The 22,590-nt window shown below is 34.2% G+C and overlaps 2 protein-coding genes and 1 long non-coding RNA gene across 8 annotated transcripts in view; 2 read left to right on the top strand and 1 right to left on the bottom strand.

Annotated features, from left to right (window-relative positions):
- Positions 1-2,285, top strand: part of EPHA6 (EPH receptor A6) — an 870,129-nt gene extending 867,844 nt beyond the window's left edge. Inside the window, exons 19-20 of the mRNA XM_082460667.1 lie at positions 336-485; positions 1,478-2,285. Coding sequence (XP_082316793.1) covers positions 336-485; positions 1,478-1,592 — 265 coding nt within the window. The 3' untranslated portion in view covers positions 1,593-2,285. The remainder of the gene's footprint in view (positions 1-335; positions 486-1,477) is intronic.
- Positions 1-22,590, bottom strand: part of LOC309660153 — a 639,313-nt gene that overhangs the window by 533,254 nt on the left and 83,469 nt on the right. The window lies entirely within an intron of this gene.
- ARL6 (ARF like GTPase 6) overlaps positions 15,162-22,590 on the top strand; it is a 67,937-nt gene continuing 60,508 nt past the window's right edge. For all 6 annotated transcript variants that reach the window (XM_082460616.1, XM_082460617.1, XM_082460613.1 and 3 more), the window contains exons 1-2: positions 15,162-16,416; positions 19,688-19,837. In XM_082460616.1, coding sequence (XP_082316742.1) covers positions 19,715-19,837 — 123 coding nt within the window. In that variant the 5' untranslated portion in view covers positions 15,162-16,416; positions 19,688-19,714. The remainder of the gene's footprint in view (positions 16,417-19,687; positions 19,838-22,590) is intronic.

Genomic DNA, 22,590 nt, shown 5'->3' with positions numbered 1-22,590 from the left:
TTTGGGGTATTCCTCAAATTTGAAAACAGAATTTCATGCAAGAGAAAAAAGTAAACAGAAGTTAGCAAGATGTGGGTTTTCTCAAGATACATCAAGTATAAGACCTAGTAGTGGCAAAAAGCAGGAAAAGACAAAAGAAACTGACAAGTGAAACTGACCAGGTATAAGTGGCTGATTTGAATATGATGGAAAAATTTTAAATCTCTAGTTTTCTATGGAGGATGAAAACATTTGATGTAAGAATACTGTAAAATTTAAAAATAAAGTTGGGTATTTTTTGCTTTATCTGGCTTTTAAATGGTCTCCATGCTTGTTTGTTTGTTTTTTCCTTGTAGAATGCCAGACTCCCCTGGTGAAGTTCCCGAATATCCTTTGTTTGTGACAGTTGGTGACTGGCTGGATTCTATAAAGATGGGGCAATATAAGAATAACTTCGTGGCAGCAGGGTTTACAACTTTTGACCTCATTTCAAGAATGAGCATTGAGTAAGTGGTGCTATGTTTATTACTATATTTAGATGCTCCACTCAGGAGATTATAAATTCAAATACTATATCAAGAACACCATGGTTAAACTTCCTTCCCTAATACTAGGATGGTGTTTCCACATCTTTCCTCACCATTTCTGTCGATCATTCTAGTGAAAGTTGGACATTACACTTTTAACTATTTTCCTTTGAAAGAATATATTTAATTCAAAAAACAATTTAAAATTTTAAATGCTTTCTAAAATGCATATTACTCTTGTTCACATCATAGACTTTACATCAACATAGTTTTACCTTAGCAAATTATTTTTGACTTATGTATACTAAATCAATTCCTATTACTTTCATCAAATGTAATAATTGTAATAATACAATATTATGTTATCTCAGAGCTTTTTCTCTATGTTATAATGGTCCAGCATTTTTCCACTTTCTCAAATGCTATCCTTTCATGGGTGTAGTGAAAATGCTCAACATGTGCTTAAAAGAAAGATACTAAAACTAGTAGGTGAAGCCATATGAAATTGCCATTGTTGTAAAATAGTATTGGCAATTTCATACTGTTCAACATAATACAATGGCATTTTTTCAGATTATTGAAAGACCATGACAATTAAAATGGAGTCCACATTATACTTTCTATCCTACATGCTATTTTGCTAATACTGTTGAAAATTTATATAATTACATAAAATCCTTGGGCTTATGAAATATCTGAACATTACATCGGTACCTGAATTCTTTGTACCCTTAAATCTGAGGTTGACCTGATGCATTCTCTGGCACCAGGGTAAAGAAAAAGGTAACGAACTCCTGTTGTTCATTTATATCTCTGCTTAAACTCTCATTTTACCAGGTATACAATTTTTGGCAAATCTGACATGGGGCACATTTACCATATCTAAATGTTCATTTCCTCTCTGTCATACTTACCAGATCTAAATGTTCATATTCTCTCTCTCTCTCTCTTTCTCTCTCAATCTCTCACAGTGATATTAGAAGAATTGGAGTCATACTCATTGGACACCAGAGACGAATAGTCAGCAGTATACAGACTTTACGTTTACACATGATGCACATACAGGAGAAGGGATTTCATGTATGAAAGTACTACAAGCACCTGTGTTTTGTGCCTCAGCATTTCTAAAATGAAAGATATCCTCTCTACTACCCTCTCTTCTGATTCTCCAAACATCGCTTCACAAACTGCAGTCTCCTGTCAGACTACGGGCACACACCCTTTGTTTATGCTTCCAACCTGGATTTAAAAATCACTCACCATAGCTCCTCTCTGAATAACCTGCAAAAAAACCCTGGCCCACTGCAGATTATCATTACACAATGGCAAATAACTCAGCATGGATGTGTAACTTTGTATAATTGTATTTCGGAAGTGTTCAAGGACTTAACCCAAAGGAATTTGGGGTTAATGATGTATTTAGAGTTTGATGGTAGATTAAAAAGGAAGAGTTGACCTTTCTTTCATGTTTTGTGATCAAGTAGCTTCCAAACTGACATGAATATTTATTTTTTAGATAATTATATTCAACTCTGTGGGTCATATCGTTACTCTGTCCTACAATACTTTACCTGTCGAGGCCTGATGTTGTTAGAATTATTTGCAGAAAAGACCAATGATTTCTTGTAGTGAATTCTTGTCAAGTGTGACTGTGGTGAGAAGGAAGTTATCAGGGAGGGTGAGGGAGAAACATACTGTGCTTTTAAAACTTCTTAAGCCTTGGTTTGTCTTTTTTTTTAATTAACTTTATAGTGTCCTACATATTTCGCAGTAGGTGGTGGTCTAATTTTTTACTAACTACAGTATATTTCTCTGCTACCTTATGACGATCAGCCCTGGAAAGACCAAGAGTGAGTCCATTGCTCTAAAGGCTATAAATAGAGTGAAGCACGGAATAAATCCATGACTGTTTCCTTGGTTCATCTTCACAAGTTTGCAAGAGTAATTATCAAAGCATTAAGAAAATTAATTATTCTCAGCAGAATTGCTTTGAATAAAAGATCTACGATTATAGCCTTAGATTAAACGTAAAAAGATTTTAACTTAAACAGAATTTTATGATAGTTACATGGTGGCCCAAGAAAATAAACACATCGAGCGGTCTAATATTGGTACATTTTGCAAGTTTAAGAATTTTTATGTTTTGTTCGTAAAAATAAGTTACACGAACATGCTGAGCTGTTTTCCAAACCTCCCAAGAGACAAGTATGCCGTTGCGTGCACCAAAGCGGGTATAAACGGATCTAGCACGTGAGCATATATGAATTGTGTGTAACCTGAGTCCTTGATGCAGTAACATAAAAATGTAAACACAGCTAAGGTGTGTTGTTGCCATAATCTTCTGGAGGCTGCAAAAACAGGCAAATATACTTTTCATTGAATTAAGCTGAGTCAGCTTATCAAAACAGTAATGTCGTATGAACAAATTCAATTATAAAATCAGCTGTTCCCTGTGAAACTAAAAAAAATGACTGCTGTGCTAGGTGGAAGAGTAGTGAGAATGTCTTAAGAGAAAAAAAAGAGCAGGTTGTCTGAAGATGCTGATTTAATATAAAAATTAAGTTTTATTTGATCTCACAGATAAAGGTGCCCTACCCACATCCTCAAGTTCCTACCTAAATTACATTTTTTGGTGATAGCAGTTTTCTTGCTATGAAAGGAGTCTCGATTTTTCTTTTTTCCTATTTTAAGATTTGTTGATTGTCCCATTAGACTAGACCCTTCCACGTATTTTCTTTTGTTGATTTATCTTCTGATTTTTGCCTACCACAGCTAAAATTTTCTCATTCCAAAAAAACAGAGAGAGCTAGAAGGAAGAGTCTTTAAAGTATTCCTTAAAGTACAATAAAAAAGAAAAAAGTGGGAAATCCATCACTTTTTAAGTAAGTGTGTCAGAAATAGCAACATTTTCCAGCCATCACCTGCATGGTCATGCATCCCTCACAGACTGTCTGCAGTTTGCTTGATACATTTACACAAATCTGGATACATTTAGAGGAAATATAAAATTTCCATATTTACTTATCTTCAAATATATATTAAATAAGAACAGATGTAAAGCAGATTAAATTTATTAATCATATATATATTTATTTTTATAATACAACAAAAAACATATTTAGAAAATAAGGAATAGAATAATTATGGTCTTCCATAGGACTCTGTCAGCAACATCTGTATACTTTGATGAAATAAATTCTATAAAGTATTTAAACTTCTATGGGATGGGCATTCAGTGCTTGCAAGATTTAAATTCTCTGTTAAGAATTTTTTTCTTCAAAAATCCAATGATCCTATTCTATATCTGGTTAATTCATACTTTTTTTTCCTTCCCAAACATCTTTCTGTAGTATTATAAAACTGCCTTTTCACTTTGTCTCTTACCCCCAATCCTCTTTAAAATTTACATTTATATTACATTTATATTTTTTGCAACTGTAAGCATGATAATCTTTAGTGTAAATTTGAACCTCATCATGGTCAGAGCAAGGTATGCAAGATTAAACAGAAACATTAAAAAATAAGTATATCTATTTCTTTACTGCCTACCAATCACAGATTTGAAAATTTTACATGAAATAGTTTGAGATTTACTAGTGCACATATTTAGTAATTAAAGCTGTTTAATATTCATAACATAGAATGTAATGATAGAAAGAAAATGAGTAACTTCCATAAATCACAAGCCTCCAAAAATAATCTTTAATAACTAAAATATGCATATATAGTCATGTACCTGCTTTATTTTAAATTTCCTAGTCTATACTACTGAGGGGCTTTTTAGATTTTGAAAATCAGACAGCTGAAGGAACCATTTGTTTAAATTTTCTATGTGGTCAGTTTCCAGTCTATAGTCAACTCATTATCTCATAGTATATATAAGACATAATTGGGAAAAAATGTAAAAACAATGTACAATCAAGAAGAGAGATTAGATATGTAAATCATTACACTAAAAAAGCCATCAGAAGTTGCAAAGCTCTTGGCTTAACAAGAATCAAGAATTACAGCACTTTTGCACTGAGTTATAACTTGATAAATAAGTTATGCATGCCATAATCAAGACAGATTTATCTTATTTCACTCTGTATTACTCTTTAAAATCTATCCAACTAAATACCTGAAAAAAAAAATTTTCCAGCCACAGCTTTAAGGCCCAACTCAGCCCATGAATGGAAAACAAATCCAAATTTAATCCTTGAAAATCAGTCTTTACAGGAGATCTTCTGAAGATGTGGTTAAGAATGAATTACATTACCTATCTCCCAACCACAATTTTCTTAAAAAGCCATTTTTATGTCTTTCCCTACCAAATTTCTACTCTGTAAAGCAGTCAGTTAAATCTCTTATCTCAAAATGTTCACCAATACTAGGTATTTTGGGTCCTACCACATTAATGGGAGCATTTACACATACAGAGGGTATGAATTCTGGCTTTTCATTAACTGGAAATTAAGTGCTTTGGAAAGTAATTTCAAAGTGGATGAAGATGATCCTTTCCTACTGCTTTAGCTAGGGAAATGTGTTATTAATTTAAAAGAAATTAATATTTTATGAATCAAAAACTGTTTTTATCAACTCACAGTTGTTGTACATGTCTTTGTATAACAAAGAGATTAGAAGAGGTAATCACTTCTTTTAGTATCATCAACTTAACTTTTCCAAGTTCAAATTCCATTAAGTATCAAAGACTCATATTAATTTTCGATCCAAAAATATTTTAGTGCTTTTTATATGAAGACTCCAAAAGGTAGAGGAACACACTGGGTCAAATTGATGGTATTCTTCCATTAGAACACTGGGCACTGACGTCATCCAGCTTTTGGTTTTTATGATCAATATTTTCAACAGATTTTCAATTTTTTATAATAATGTTCAATAAAGGTAGTGTAAACCTTAGTTCATTTTAACAAATATCTATAAGGTGTCTCCTACATGCATAAAATTTTATGGCAAAGATGAGTTTGACTGTAGTCTCCTTACGTTCAAGTTAACTCTTAAGCTTAAAACTTAGAGGTTAGAGCCTATTTGCTATGTTTGCTGTGATTGCCATGTCACTAAGGGTTAGTCCTTTCCACAGAACAAAAATACATTGAATAAATAAAACCTTGTGCAGTGTGAAATAAAACCTTGTCCTATGGAAAGAATTATTTTGGACCTCAAATTTTCCATAGAACACTCCACACTTCCTCTGGCAGAAGGGAGCAGCACACTTGCTGGATTCTCTAAGAGAATCTCTCTTGTTAACAGCTGATCCTCTTCAGGAGTCACATACTTCTATTGTCCAGTGGCATACTTTTCAGTTCAGGTGTAGACTCACTACCTCAAAGGTACTTCCAGTTAGAAAACATCAGCCATTTTTCAAAAACAATTCTGCAGTAATCTCTTGCCCAAGCCAATTCACTGGCCTTAGCAAATGTAATAATTAGTATACAGCTGAAATGATTGCATAAAATTCTTTCAAACATGATATATTTAACAAAGGAAAGAGATGATTACTCATGACCAGAGCGCATATATTACTAGATGAAATAAAGGAAAAGAAAAATCTTATATTCCAGAAGAATAAATACCCCATCTTTCTCTTACTATTCCCTTAAAAAGATAAGTATTAGACAAGTGTTACAAAGATTTCTGAGGATAAAATATATTTTTTTTGTTGTAAGAGGATGTGACGTGATATACATGTCTCCTGGGGGGAAAAGGCCAAAAGATCCAGAAGAAGATGCAAGTCATCAAAATGTAGTTTTAATTAATCCTCTTTCTTCTGACTAATAATTATATCCAATTTCAAATTAATGATGGATTTAAATAAAATATTTAAAAAAGAATATTTACATCTTAATTGGAAGACTTAGGTTCTTTGCTCTTAATTCAAAAGAAGTTAACAATAACCTGGTTGGCATTGGCTTTTTTGGGATATTAGAATAGATTTAAAAGTCTATTTTAGCATATCAGTATTGATTCAAAATTATTGTATTTAAAAGTGATACAAAAATATTAAAAGTAAACTTTTCAATTACGATGGATAGCAAAGCACTACTAAAAAATAAACTTCATCTTTTGGAAAAGAACCTGGCAAATACAAAGTGTTGTATTTCTCTTAATGCTACCAAGTCACTTCCATTTTATTACACTTTTGCACTTATCCGTTGAAAGCAAAGTTTCTTTCTAAACAAAATAAAGAAGATTCTTACTTGAATTTCCACACTAGTTTATCAGAATACCAAATCTCTATATTCTTAAGGGAATTTTTTATTTATTTCATTTAAAGGGGAAGATCTCAAAGAAGAATTCCACTACCTTTTAGACCTAATTCATCCTTAAGAATATAAAAAGCGACGAAAGATCTCTTTTAAATGTAATGATATAAAGATGTGGTATCTACTTTCGATTAGAAAATAAAATACAGATTAATAACACAATTTCCTGGGAGTTGTAGAAAAGTACCAGAATTAGTGAAAATCTCCTCTCAAGTAAAGCTCTGTTCTTATCCATATTCCTCCATTATTTGTAACCTCTGGCTAATCTTTAATTTGTCATGATAAACTTACTGTTGGTTAAGATAATGTTATCAACTCAAACTGTAAATCAGAACAACTGAGATATGACTTTAAGGTGTTCAACAAAATAATAAAAGGACAACCCTACTTCAGGATTCTAATTTAGTTAGCATCGGAGTCTCCATCTCATTAGAGAGAGATTGAAGAGAGAACTATTTTTATTCCAAAATAATAAATTATTTTAAAGAAAACTCCAAGGACAGGAGAACCTTCATTTTTCATATATCTAAATCAAATTTTATATTCAGTTAGGCATTATTAACTTTGAAGATAGATGTCCTTGTTTTCATTAGTTAAATATGAGCTTTCATGGCAAGCAAAATTGATGTGAACATTACTATACAAGTTTTTCTGTTTATAGATCATCATCCTTAGAACAGTCTTAATTTGCCTTTGTTCTTGAAAGACCAAATATCATTTAACTTTTTGAAATCCTGATAGATGGAGTGAATAGTGCTAAATCATAAAGATGAATAAACAATACACTTTCAAGGTTTTTACCTAATATAAAATGTCCTCTTGTATTGCTTTTATAATAAATTAAAAGTCTCTCTTCCACATTTAGTCATTTGTAGAATGAAATCTATGCATTTAGATAGAAATTGTTTTTCTAAAATTTTCACGTAAACACATCTTCACTCAGAGAGAAGCCAGAATATAATTAATTATATTAGTTTATTTTTCAAAGTTGTAACTGTTGCTCTTTTTAGAATTATTTACCCAGTATTATCATTTTTTAAGTTGTAATGAAGTTTTTACTTAACTGTGCATGTTTTATTTATTGCCACATAGTACTGCTTAAATAAATATGCTTAAAATTGTTGTCTTTAGAAGCTCTATGACAAAATTAATGACCACTCATTTGATAACAGACTTGTAACTGAACAAGCTATTTTATGTTGATGTGATTGATGTGAGCATTGTTAAAACCAATTTGTTTGAAAATCCATTGGTATTTTATCTAGAGCTATTATTGCAATATCTTCAAAAGTATCTTTAAAACAATACTGACAATATAATAATAATATTCATGGACAATATAAAAATAAACAGTGACTGAGGCTTTTTAAAATTTCTGCGCTGCTTGGAAAATAAGGTTTAACTTGCATAAATGTTTGTCATGGAAGTTTTTAATTTGCTTTAATGTGATGTTGTTCTCCCTATGCCATATATATGTATTTAAAGAAAATTGTATTAATATATTTATACAATGCAAAAAATCTCATTTTCTTCTTACAGATATGGAGTTTTGATATAATTTTACGTGTTTTAGTCCTCCAAGAGAAAAAAATCAAAATGTGAGACGGGGGCATTTTTTTTTTTTGGTGGGGCACAATACCTGAGCATTCCTAACAAACATGAATATGGGTAACACTGGACTTTAAAGATTACTATATGTGCTTTATTTATGATACATTATTAATAATTTTGTCAATCATACTTCATCGTTAGATTGTGTCATTGGAAATTTGAATAACTTTGCACATTTTTCACAAACTATATTTAGGTTAATTTTGTATGCAGTATAAACTTCGACAGCTTAATTTTGACTTTTGATGGAATAATTGATAATTAACAGTCTATGTTTCCTAAAATGTTAGTTATACCTTCTAAAATAACCTTATTTTTTAAAAAATCAGAGGCAGAACATGAATGCAGAACATGAAAATGGACCAAGTTCCATTAAAACTGAGGAAAAGGCCAAAAGGTAATACAAAGAGGAGTTTGTGTTAAAACTATTAATTACCTCATTAAAAAAAAAAACAAAAAATTAATAGAAAACTGTTTGAAAATTATGTCATGTTACTCTTACTGGTAATTTTGAAGCTGAAATGTGTTTTGAGGATGAGAATCTCTAATATAAATAAGTCTACTAATATTTGTTAAAATATGTATTGCTGTATAAAATTAGGCAGAAATCTTACCAAAATATCAAAAATTTAAATTTATTTTTTAAAAGTATATTAATAGCCTGAATGATCACAATTATTAACATTTCCATACTAATAATTCTTTTGATTTCTAAGACATATATAATTAAGAATTTGCCTCCCAAAAATTGAATATTAGACTGTCAAAGCACTTAATACATATCACTCCTATTAATAAAGAGTTTTTCCTTCTGCTTTATTAAATGTAAAAACTGTATATATAAGATGCAGGTAAAAATAATTGAGTTGAAAGGGTAGTCTTTTTGAATCAATTTATGCTTTTATACAGATATATAAATTTTACACAGTCTTAAATGTTTAAAAAATACAGTACCTACATATTAGTTGTACATTATATCTTATGATCTCTAAATGCTTATTATATTCTTTCAAGGAGATTGCCTTCTCTTTTCAGTTGTTTTAAGTATTAAAAAAAAAAAAAGGACTGCTTTATATATTTCCATTCAATCTCTCTAATATTGTTTGTAACCTTCCAATTCTCAGAGAAGTTGCAGCTAAAATCCATAACATAGTGGTTAGAAATTATTATTTTTGAAGCTACTGCTCTTATCTAATACCGGTCATATATTCCATAAAGTCTTCTGGAAAGAGCAAAGTCTTTTACTTTCTCATGAATGGAAATACAAAAAGAAAGTCCTCCATTTGACTTTGTATATTCAAAGTACTGTAGTGAACATATATTTTTATAGTTACTTTTCCACTGTTTACTGTTTATTCAATTTTTAAATTTCACCAAATGGGATACTTCAAACAAAGGTGAAAAGCCATTCCATTTTTGCATCAATTGCTTATTTTCTTTGGAGTCTCCAAAAATTCCTTTCAGGAAGCAAAACATTTCCTCTCCCACCTCACAACTTTGATCACTCTACCATTAAATGAAATAGTTAGGTGTCTATTTTAATATAAAGAATAGCAACAACAAAAAAATTATGATTTGTCCAGTTAAAGCTATTTACACTATGGGGAACAGATATAATAAACAAACAAACACAATTAAATCAAGTGTGTTTGCTAGTCCAAAACTGCATAATTCCTAATTTTAAAAATAGTATATATACATATATACTGATTTACTTTAAATGTATATTTATCCATAAGTCCATTCATTCATTAACTAATGCTTACTAAACATTATCTTGTACAAGTGTCCTATTCTCAACACAGAGGACACAAAGCGACCAAGACAAGCAAAAGCCCCTGTCTCATGGAATTGACCTTCTAGTGGTAAAGACACACAATGAAGAAGTATTGATAAGTGCTATGCTGAAAATTAAATTAATATTGTTACATAGCATGACCGTGGCTTCTTTACATTAAATGGTAAGGGAAGTCGTCTCTGAGGATGTGATATTTAAGCCAATGTATGAAAAGCATGAAGGAACCAGTCATGAGAAAATCTGGGGGAATTCCAGGCAGAAGGAATAGTTTAATGTGTGAGAGTTTAGAGTGTTTGAGGGTAGAGAGAACAGTGTGCTTGGTACACAGTTGATGAGCCAGAGAGAGGCAAAAATGAGATGGGGGTCAAAGAATATTTATGAGGCTACTACAGGAGTTTAAGCAAAAAAGAAATAAAAGGTGGCTTTTGTTAGAGAAGAAGTAGTGAAGATGGAGAGAAGTGGATGGATGTCGGGTATGTTTGAAGACAGGGCTTGCTAATGGATTGGCCCTGAGGGATGAAGAGAGAAAAACTGAAGATAAATTCTACATTTGAAAAATAAGAAATGTAGTCAGTGGTGGTGCAGGAGAAGCAGGTTTGGAGGGAAAAAAATTAGGAGTTTGGTTTTAGCCATGTAATGCCTGAGATGCCTGTTAGATATTCAAATGGAGATATCGAGCAGACAGTTGTATATAAGAGTTCCAAGGAGCCATCAGGGCTAGACATCAAGATTTAGAAGCCATCAATATATATATGGTATTTAATGTTTTTAAATCACCTGGGAAAAGCCTGTAAGATAGAGAAGTAGGCCTTGATTGAGATCCGGGGCATGTCAATGTAGAAGTTAGGTGGAGAATTAGAAACCAGCAGAGGACCCTGAGGAGTGTAAGGTAAGGTAGAGAACAAAAAAATCAGTTGGCCATCTGTATTAAATGCATTAAGAAGCCAAGTTTAAAGTAAAGAAATGGCCGTTGGGCTTGGCAACATGGAAGTTACTGATGATTTTGACAAGGGCAGTCTCTATGAAGTAGTGAAGTCAAAGCCTGATTGAAGTGGATTGAGAAGATACTTTAGAAAAGAAGGTGAAGTCAGTATCTATAAACAACTCTTTCAAGAAGTTTTACCATAAGAAAGCAAGAGGAACAGGGCAGTAGCTGAGTAGCTGGAAGTAGATGTGGGGTCAAGAAAGGGGTGTGTGTGTGTGTGTTTAGAGAAAGGATGCTAGGGAATATTTATATCTGAATAAGAATGATCTGGTAGAAAGGGGAAAACTGATTATGCAAGCGAGAATTTAATTAGAAAAGGCTTTGAGAAGTAGAAGGGTTAGGATTCATAGCATAAGTTGGAAGGTTAGTTTTTGATAGGAGGAGACAGAACTACAATGGGAGGGAAGGCAGAGTGTGTAATATGCAGATAGGTTGGTAGATTTGTGGTAGAAAGGGAAGGATGTTACTGTGTGAGTAGTCTTACTTTACCAAGAGGAAATAGAAGTCCATATAGGGAGTGGGAAGCAGGTATAGGCTGAAGGAGAGATGTGTAAGTAGTTGGAAAGGGGGCACACACACACACACACACACACACACACACACATATATGTGCATATATAAACATAGTCAATGGGGATTTGTGTGTAATACACCACAGGAAAAAGACCTATTGTATAAAATATATTAAAGCCATTTTACTAAATATTTTTGAGACATCTTATTTGGAAGACCTGAAACTGAATTCTGAGCTTTTCCAAGGATGCTGATAACAGTCCTCTTTCCATAATGTAGAGATTAAGTGAGGACTTCTCAATATGCCATAGATACTTCCCATGTTCTGTTATTTTTGTCTACTACAGTGTAAAAGACAGAAACATCTTGTAGCCATTCTAATTCAAAGCTTATGAAAATTAGTTGAACGCTAAAAGATGTGTATTGTATATTCAAGCTGTCAATTTTCTCAAAACACTATTTTGAGAGGGCTTGAGCCCCCATCTGAAATTAAAATAAATAAATAAAGGTAATCAGGCTCTAATCGTTTGGTAAAACAATATTTTATTTTGTTTTGTTTTCATATAAAAACATCTGTCATTTAGGAGAAACACAAGGGTGATATTTTTTTTTTTTTCATTGTGCCCTCTCTATCCTATAGGGAGGATGTGACTTTTTCATTGTGCTTGGAGCTTTATTTCTGGATAGGCTGTATGTAATTCAGTGTGTTGGAATTTATACGTGCATATTTATTCTCTGGATTTGATGTAAAATTAGACTGTGAATAATGGAATAAGATAGCTCTCCATTTTTTTATGTTTTAGCATAGCCAAAAATATAAAGATATATGTGTACATATAAATATGCATTTGATTAAACTCAATATTTAAATGGCCATATCAAGTATTAAATGGTAGATCTGACAGTTGCAGTGAATTCAAAATAAAAAAGTTATAAAAATCTTTGTAGCACAAATCCTAAAAAGTTTATTATTTAAATACTAAATAGTACATTTATATTAAATGCCTAGATAGCAACTGTCTAGGTTGAGACACTTAGTCCCTCATAGAGTAATATTTGACTAATGATAAACTGCAGCTGAAAACATTTTTTCTTCCTATGATTTTTAAAATGTATCTCTTTGTAACCTGTCATAAAGTTATTTATCATTAATTATGGATTTAGCACTGTACCCATCTACTCTTGCAAAAAGGGGAAAAGATCTGTTTGTGAGAATAAGGAAGTGCAGCACTGCATTATTGTTTCTCTTTAGTATTACATCACTATTTAGAGCTTCTATATATGCCTTTCACTCAGGTTCCTTACACAGCCTATGTTCTTTTTTCTGGTTGTATCACAATATGGTAGAAAGATAAACACAGTAAGAGGGTGTTAACAATAGAACTGCAATCCTACCTATTATCTACTTCACTATGACAGTGAATTAGTCCAGACTTACTTGAAGGTGGTATTGTTTTCATCTTATAAAATCGACTGTAATATTATGATGTTCCATGTATAGTTTCACATGCTGGCATGCTTACAAGTTATAGTGTTATAGAATGCTCAGCTTTCAATGAGGGATTGTTTGCGGTGAATTGCATTACATATGTCATCTATCTATTTGCTGAAAGAATATGGTGTTTAGCAAAACTACCTGCTGAGCAACATAAGATTTTTGTACAAAGTACAAGTTACTAATTATTGTATTTTATTTTTCTATGATTTCCTAAGAGGCATTATCAGGGTCTTACAGATGGAGTAAGCCTGTTTATTAAAATATCTATTAGCAAATAAAAGTTACAGTTCTGGTGGTTGAAGTGTATTTGTATTGTGTTGATCATATTTAATGTAATTTATCTTTTAGTCTATTAAATCTAGATGCTCTTTACATATATTAGTAATTTTGGAGACAAAATCATAGCTGTAATTTTTCACAATAATATCATTAAGGTCAAGACATAAATTCACACAAGTCACTATAAATAATTAGTACATATTTTTATAGTGATTTTATATCAGCAAAATATTTTGTGAGATTCAAGTGAATTAAGTTGTTCATTGCATAGGTAGTACTGTATACAAATTGCAGATGACTGAAAGATACACATAATGTACAACAGTTCAACAGTTTTAGACTATCAATATTCATTCCAAAAAACATCCAGTAAATTACCAATCATGGATTTTCTATATTTTTTAAAAGTTGCTGGTAAGAAAATACATTAAAAGTATCCTGAATTAATCAGAATAGCACTGTACTCATCATATCTCACTCTTCTCTCTTTTATAATTTTTACCACAGTTCCAAAAGACAGTATGAAATTTAAACTGGTAATAAAGTACTTGAAACGTTCTTTCCTTATACAGGTATCTTAAGAAGCCTCCATAAAATTAAGTACCATTTTTAAAGCTTCTTATTCTCATAATAAGGAGACCCAAACTAACTTCTTAAATCAAGTGAAACCAATTTTTATGCTGAGCCTTGAGTGTATTGTTGAGAGCTGTTTTGATTGGCAAAGCACCAAAACAGCAGATTCAACCATATGAAGTATTTACTTTTTTTAAGATTGTTAGTTTCAAAACTGACATTTTCTAGATTATTGAGTAGATTGTGGGTTTCATGACCACTATTTCATCTCTAATAATACGAAGCCAACACATCAACTACACTTATCTAACTATTTACCTAGCTGAATTTTTGTAAGAGAATTATGTACCTTAAGATAACTATTCACTTAGCAAATTTTTAAAAAAGAATTATGTTATCTGCTTAAATTGACTGAAAAGTTGGATATCCAATCTCTCCATTTCATTTCCAGTGTTCACCAAATGTTTTGTACTAAGCAAAAACAGAACTCAACCTAGGGGCAGAAAATATCAACTCCAAACAGGAAAAATTGTCTGTACACTAAAGTTTCCTGAAACATAAGATTTCTACTTAGCTCTAAGGAAAAAAAAAAAAAAATGTCAAAATCCGGCTGTAAGCACTTAGCTTCCAACTTTTATCAAAGTGAGTCACAATACCCAGACACACAGAAAAGTAATTAATACCTCATTGTAAATTCATTCAGGGTCAGAAGTTAAAGGACCACATTTAAAAATCTTACCTATATAATAAAAATTGCAGGACAAAGGAAGATAGGAAATTGTTTATTGAACACCTACTATGTGCCAAACATACATACCTCTGTTACCTACTTATTCCTCAAAACCCCCAGATGAGATATTTAGTGTCTTTTTGAAGGTCAAGAAGCTGAATAGAGCAGCGTTAATTGGCCTAAGGCTACACAATAAGGCGGAATATATTTCCCTACTCCATTTCTTCAAGGACATTGGTAAGTAAGTTCTTTTGGACGCAACTATAGGTTATTTTTGTTTTTGTGTTTTGTTAGTTTTCATCTTTCAAAACTAATTGAATTAGTTACAACTAATTACAACTAACTAGTTACAACTAACTAGACATTTTTTGCAACAACTAGTTACAACTAACTAGAACATTTTTTTTTTCCATTGTAAAAATAACAGAACCGCATTTGAAAATTTGGAAAATAAAATAAAATGCATCCCATGATCATGCAAATACAGCCTTTCCCCCATTATTACTTTTATATAATTCCTTCTAGTCTCTTTTTTCACCCTCCTAATCCACTTAATAGGCCGAAATTGATAGGCCAAAGAACAGGTAGGGTAGTAAATATAACACTAGGTAGTTGGAGGGGGTAAAGAATCTCATACTCCTGGCTAACAAAGGAGATAAATCCTTTACTATTACTATAATACCCCAGAGCAATTTAAGAGGGTGGCTAACTTTAAGCATTGGGACTACTGATTCCTGACCTCCTGCCGATTTGATTCTGGGGACTGTACTCTAATCACAGGAGATTATGCCTCGTGGAAATCTCTTCAGGAGATCAGACAGCTCAGAAACCAGGTTCAGGCAGACTTCCTTCGCCGAATAATGCCTGTGAGTCTATCTCCTCTCCTTGCCCGCATGAACGGTTTTACTTCTCCAGGACTCCAGGGTCTGAGGCCTAACAGCCTGGAAAAGGGTGGATGCGATGGGCAACCAGGAAATTCCGGCGTACTTCTCGCTCTAGAGCTCATAGTCGGGTCCCGCAGTTGTCGCCACCACGCTGCGCCCATGCCCGACGTCGACGCAGACTCCTCAGCGCTCTGGGCGCCACAAGGTGCGCCGCTCCCTGTGAGCCGACTTGCCTGAGAGGGCGGAGAGACCGCGCGGCGAGAAACTCCCAAAGCCAACGCGGACGCCAAACACTTCCCAGCAGGCTGTGCGCGAGCCTACAACTCCCATTATGCTCCACCGGGGACAGCGCGGCTCCTCGCTGGGAGGCTGCAGTTCACCCCTTCAACCTCGCTTACACTTCTTCAATACTCCTCGCTTTGCCTCTGGCATTTGGGGGAGCTCTTCAATCCCTTAACAGGAGCACGGCAGCTGACGCGCTGAGACCTCTGAGGAGGCGTGGCTCCGCACCGGAAGAACCTGCGGTTGCCCGGGGAACGCCACGCACCACGGCGCCTGACCCGCCACTGATGCTTGGGCTGAGCCGGAGGCTACCCGTTCACCCAACTTGCGGAGGCGGCTTTGCTCAGGCCCAGGGATCCTTTCTATGGAGGCCTAGAGAGAAAGGCTGAGGGACGCCCGCACCAGATTCCCATCGCAGAGACGGATACAAACGAGTGCGTCCATTCCTGTTCTTCAGCAGCTCCCGGGCCCGCAAGACTAACCTCAAAGACCAGGTATCTCCCCAACCCCAATTTTTGTATCCAGCGCCACCCCCAAGTCCCCTCCGCCGCCAATTTTAGAATTGCTCTTCCTCATGTTTTTCACTCCGTGTGGTTGTTTCTAATGTGTGAGAACTAGAAAAGAAGAAGTGGGCTATGGACCCCAGAAGACTCATGGAACTGCTTTGGGTGAATTTTTGTTTGATTGTATGGTTTTAACACTGCCCGATTTGGGCCTCTTTGCTGTGTGGGAAGTATAATTGAAATTTCATCATCAAAAACTGAAAGCTGAATAAAAATATTTATTGGGGGTAGTGAGAGTGTGCTATAATTCACTCTAGAAACATTTTTAAAGTTACAAAGTACCATTCATGGTGTTTTCTTTGCTCGACCACTCTCTCTCTGTGTAGCCTACCTTCCAAGCTCGTAACTGGGTAACATCCTAATTCTTCAGGACTTTTCTGGCAACGAGTTAAAAAAAAAAAAAAAACCTTTAAAAAGCAGATTCTGGGACTTCCCTGGTGGTCCAATGGTTAAGACTCCTCGCTTCCACTGCAGGGGGCCGGGTTCAATCCCTTGTTGGGGAACTAAGATTCCTTCTTGACCCCTGGAGGGGCCAAAAAAAGGAAAGAAAGAAAAGAAAAAAAAGCCGTTCCTCAGATAACAGCCAAGAGAATTTGATTGGCTGGTTTGCAGAGAGAGGAAAACAGTAAAAAGGTAGATTGGAGCCAGATTGTGAACAACTTTAAAAGCTATGCATGGAAGTTTAGACTTTATTCTAAAATCCTGAAGTTCTCAATAGTGACTGTACGTCAGAAACACTGTGTAGCTTTTTAAAATACGGATGCCCTGATTCCATCTTCAGAAATACTAATCCAATTAGCTGACTCCAGTGTGCAGCCAGGGTCGAGAATCATGGCTATAGGAGTAGGTTGCTACAGAAAACTTTCACTGTATCTCCTCCTGTGCACTTAGCACATGGGTAATGAATGTCGAGTGACTTAAATTATCTTCTATTTCCTTATTTCATGCATGCAAAAAGTAAATTTATAAAGATGTATAATTACTAAGAAATAGAAGCATATATAAGGCTATATGATAGTTTATAAAGCAACTTCAATAAATGTAATTATATCTTTTAGAACAACTGACTTCTCTTTTAAATTGTATATCCCACAGTATTTCAATAACAAGCATCAGGTGTTTGATAATCCATGAAAAGGGGACGGAAAATCACAATCCGATGTTCTATGAAAAAATGAATATTCAAGTACCAAGCTTTTTGACAATCAGTGCTTTATCGTCGATGCCCAGAGGGGGATGATATGAGAAGTGGTCCTATTTTTTTAAAATCTATTCAAAATTTTATGGGAATTGGAAAACAAGATATAAACCTATATCAATATGCTTAGTACAATTAATAACAAAGTGGGTAATAGCAAATTTACTTTGAATTAAAATGGTCTGTGTGAATTGTTTCATGATATCAGAAGGCTAACTTAAAATAGGTTCTACAAATGCCTATCCCTAAGCTGAGATTTAAAGGAATGGGTTGAGTGAGATTTGAATCTCCAACACAAGGAGAAAAGTCGATTCAAGAGGCACAAATGGAGTACCTGAAATCAAACCCATCCCTTGGGTAAGACAACTGTGGCCCCGTGTTTGGGTGGGGCGCTTCACCTTCTCTTTTCTGCACATCATTGGAATTCAGTTTTAAAATTTCTGTCCATAATGATCTCTGAAGGGACCTAAGCAAAACTAATGATGCAGCCACCTTTCAGATGCAGTTGTCTTGGAAGCTTCTTATTTTTTAAGTTGCTGCATCCTCACTTCCTTCAAGGTATGGTCTTGCGTTTTTGGTGTGGAATAAAAAATACTGAATGAGCTGTAACATGACAAGCTTCTGGAACCTTAGATGGAGATGAGAATAAATCAATTAAATGAAACTGATATTTAGAGGGTTTTGTTTTTGTTTTTGTTTTTAAGAGAACTTTGAAAATGGTGGTTTGGAGAGTAATAGGAAATGTTTGGAATACAGATGTATTGTAGTTACTGCTGTAGCAGTCCCTGCAGCAGTTGAGGGCTGGCAAAAGTGGTATCTCTCTTCTCCCACCACATAATAATGTTTTGGGAGGTGGGGGTGGTGATGGACCCAAAGGAAGAACCTTTGGAAAGTTTCATTTGGAGACCTGAAGTCTAAATCTAACAGTACCTTAGAAGGGTAGGAATAGCCATAAAGTTATCACATAGCCAGCAACACATCGTCAGCAGTTTTATTTGACTTCAGAATGCTTATGTTTGGATTACTGATGGAGTTTTTTTGAAAGTTTGCATAGGAAGGATTTTTTTTTCCTAAGAAAGAATTGATAAACAAATGAACACTTCAGGGACAAGTTAACAAAGAAACTGTTACGGTATTTGAGAAAATGAGATGAAAATGTAAGATTGGTATTTATATTCATATTCTTTACTAGTACACTAGTTAAAATTCTTTTAAAATGATACTTAACAGGATAGTTCATGTAAGTTATAGTTTCAAAGAAACAGGTATTTATTAAGGTTCAAATGGTGTGTGTGTTTTATACATAACCTTCTTCCCAAATGGATTTGTGGTGACTTACAAAGATATACGTAAGGACTAAGGGAAGATTAAGATAAATATATCAGTTAGGATTTTTTGTTTCTGTTGATAGAAGACATAACCTAAACTGGATATAATCAAGCAAAGAAACAAAAATGGTGAATTTAATGTTTATTACTTTGTATTATTGCAAACTACAATGGGGCTGGCTTTAGAAAAAGATTTGACCAGTGGCTCAAATGATGTAGCCAAAATCTCAGTTTTTCTCTGTTATTCTGGTCTGCCTTCTACTTTCTAAGCTTCAGCATCAGGCTTCACATGAATGCCATTGCCCATACATTGTTCCAGATTTCCAGAAAAGGCTGCAGATATTCTCAAGTATCACAAATGGCAGACTCCACATGATTCTGAGTTTAACCACATTTTCTTCTTAAGTATTATATGTTACTATGAGAAATGTACAGTTATTTCAAGGGCATTATTCTGGATTGCCAGGGGTTATTATCCGCCAATCTGCATTTCAGTTAAGTCTCCTTTCTGGTAATCAGCTTAAACTCTGTTTACTAAATGCAGAGCTACATTGACATGGTTTTCACAATATCACTGTGTCTTTAAGTTCTGAAATTTGGGATACATATGCTCATATTTTCTATTCTTAAGGTGCCTGTGGGTAATATATCTTTCTTTTTTTTTCCTGACTTGCAGCTGGTTTGTAAATACTTGACTCACATTATGGGATTGCTAGACAGACTTTCAGGCTTGCTTGGCCTGAGGAAGAAGGAGGTTCATGTTTTGTGCCTTGGGCTGGATAATAGTGGCAAAACAACAATCATTAATAAACTTAAACCTTCAAACGTAAGTATATTTATTAGATACTTTGTGTATTTTCTTATTTTTTTCTTTTTTATAAAGGATTGTTTTTATTTTTATTTATTTATTTTTTATAATCCATTTTTTTTTATTGGAGTAAAATTGCTTTACAATGTTGTGTTAGTTTCTGCTGTACAGTGAAGTGAATCAGCTATATGTATACCTATATCCCCTCCCTCTTGAACCTCCCTCTCCTGCTTCTCCCCCCATCTAGGTCATCACAGAGCACCGAGCTGAGCTCCCTGTGCTATACAGCAGTTTCCCACTAGCTATTTTACATGTGGTAGTGTATTTATGTCAAACCTAATCTCCCAAGTCATCCCACCCTCCCCTTCCCCTCGTATCCACATGTCTGTTCTCTACATCTACGTCTTTATTCCTGCCCTACAAATAGGTCCATCTATACCGTTTTTCGAGATTCCACATACATGCATTAATACACAATATTTGTTCTTCTCTTTCTGGCTTACTTCACTCTGTATGACAGACTCTTGGTCCATCCACATGTCACAAAGGACCCAATTTTGTTCCTTTTTATGGCTGAGTAATATTCCATTCTATATATGTACCACATCTTCTTTATCCATTCATCTGTCATTGGACATTTAGATTGTTTCCATGTCCTGGCTCTTCTAAATAGTGCTGCAATGAATATTGGGGTGCATGTGTCCTTTTCAATTATGGTTTTCTCTGGGTATATGCCCAGTAGTGGGATTGCTGGGTCATATGTTAGTTCTATTTTCAGTTTTTTAAGGAACCTCCATACTGTTCTCCATAGTGGCTGTATCAATTTACATTCCCACCAACAGTGCAAGAGGGTTCCCTTTTCTCCAAACCCTCTCCAGCATTTATTGTTTGTAGATTTTTTGATGATGGCCATTCTGACTGGTGTGAGGTGATACCTCATTGTAGTTTTGATTTGCATTTCTCTAGTAATTAGTGATGTTGAGCATATTTTCATATGCCTCTTGGCCACCTGTATGTCTTCTTTTGTGAAGTGTCCATTTAGGTCTTCTGCCCATTTTTGGATTGGGTTGTTTGTTTTTTTGATATTGAGCTGCATGAGCTGTTTATATATTTTGGAGATTAATCCTTTGTCTGTTGTTTCATTTGCAAATATTTTCTCCCATTCTGAGGGTTGTCTTTCCGTCTTGTTTATGGTTTCCTTTGCTGTGCAAAAGCTTTTAAGTTTCATTAGGTCCCATTTGTTTTTTTTGTTTTTATTTTCATTACTCTAGGAGGTGGGTAAAAAAAGATCTTGCTGTGGTTTCTGTCAAAGAGTGTGTTTCCTATGTTTTCCTCTGAGAGTTTTATAGTGTCTGGTCTTACATTTAGGTCTTTAATCCATTTTGAGTTTATTTTTGTGTATGGTGTTAGGGAATGTTCTAATTTCATTCTTTTACATGTAGCTGTCCAGTTTTCCCAGCACCACTTAATGAAGAGGCTGTCTTTTTTCCATTGTATGTTCTTGCCTCCTTTGTCGTAGTTTAGGTGATCATAGGTGCGTGGATTTATCTCTGGGCTTTCTATCCTGCGCCACTGATCTATATTTCTGTTTCTGTGCCAGTACCATACTACCTTGATTACTGTAGCTTTGTAGTATGGTTTGAAGTTGGGTAGCCTGATTCCTCCAGCTCCGTTTTTCTTTCTCAAGATTGCTTTGGCTATTCAGGGTCTTTTGCATTTCCATACGAATTGTAAAATTTTTTGTTATATTTCTGTGAAGAATGCCATTGGTAGTTTGATAGGGATTGCATTGAATCCATAGGTTGCTTTGGGTAGTATAGTCATTTTTGCAATATTGATTCTTCCAATCCAAGAACATGGTATATTTCTCCATCTGTTTATGTCATCTTTGATTTCTTTCAACAATGTTTTATAGTTTTCTAAGTACAAGTCTTTTGCCTCCTTAGGTAGTAGGTATATTCCTAGGTATTTTATTCTTATTGTTGCAATGGTAAATGGGATTGTTTCCTTGAGTTCTCTTTCTGATTTTTTGTTGTTAGTGTATAGGAATGCCAGAGATTTCTGTGCATTAATTTTGTATCCTGCAACCTTACCAAATTCATTGATTAGTTCTAGTAGTTTTCTGGTGGCATCTTTAGGATTTTCTATGCATACTATCATGTCATCTGCAAACAGTGACAGTTTTACTTCTTCTTTTCCAATTTGTGTTCCTTTTATTTCTTTTTCTTCTCTGATTGCCGTGGCTAGAACTTCCAAAACTGTGTTGAATAAGAGTGGCAAGAGTGGCCATCCTTGTCTTGTTCCTGGTCTTAGTGGAAATGCTTTCCATTTTTCACCATTGAGTATGATGTTGGCTGTGGGTTTGTCGTATATGGCCTTTATTACGTTGAGGTAGGTTCCCTCTGTGCCCATTTTCTGGAGGGTTTTTATCATAAATGGGTGTTGAATTTTGTCAAAAGCTTTTTCTTCATCTATTGAGATGATCATATGGTCTTTATTCCTTAATTTATTAATATGGTGTATCACATTGATTGATTTGCATATATTGAAGAATCCTTGCATTCCTGGGATAAATCCCACTTGATCATTATGTATGATCCTTTTAATGTGTTGTTGGATTTTGTTTGCTAGTATTTTGTTGAGGATTTTTGCATCAATTTTCATTAGTGATACTGGTCTGTAATTTTATTTTTTTGTGATATCTTTGTCTGGTTTTGGTATCAGGGTGATGGTGGCTTTGCAGAACAATTTTGGGAGTGTTCCTCCCTCTG

The sequence above is a fragment of the Balaenoptera physalus genome (assembly GCF_965194825.1).
Source record: "Balaenoptera physalus genome assembly, chromosome: 4".
NCBI classification, from domain to species: domain Eukaryota; kingdom Metazoa; phylum Chordata; class Mammalia; order Artiodactyla; family Balaenopteridae; genus Balaenoptera; species Balaenoptera physalus.
Note: the sequence above shows the minus strand (reverse complement) of the source record. Positions and strands in the feature narration are given on the sequence as shown.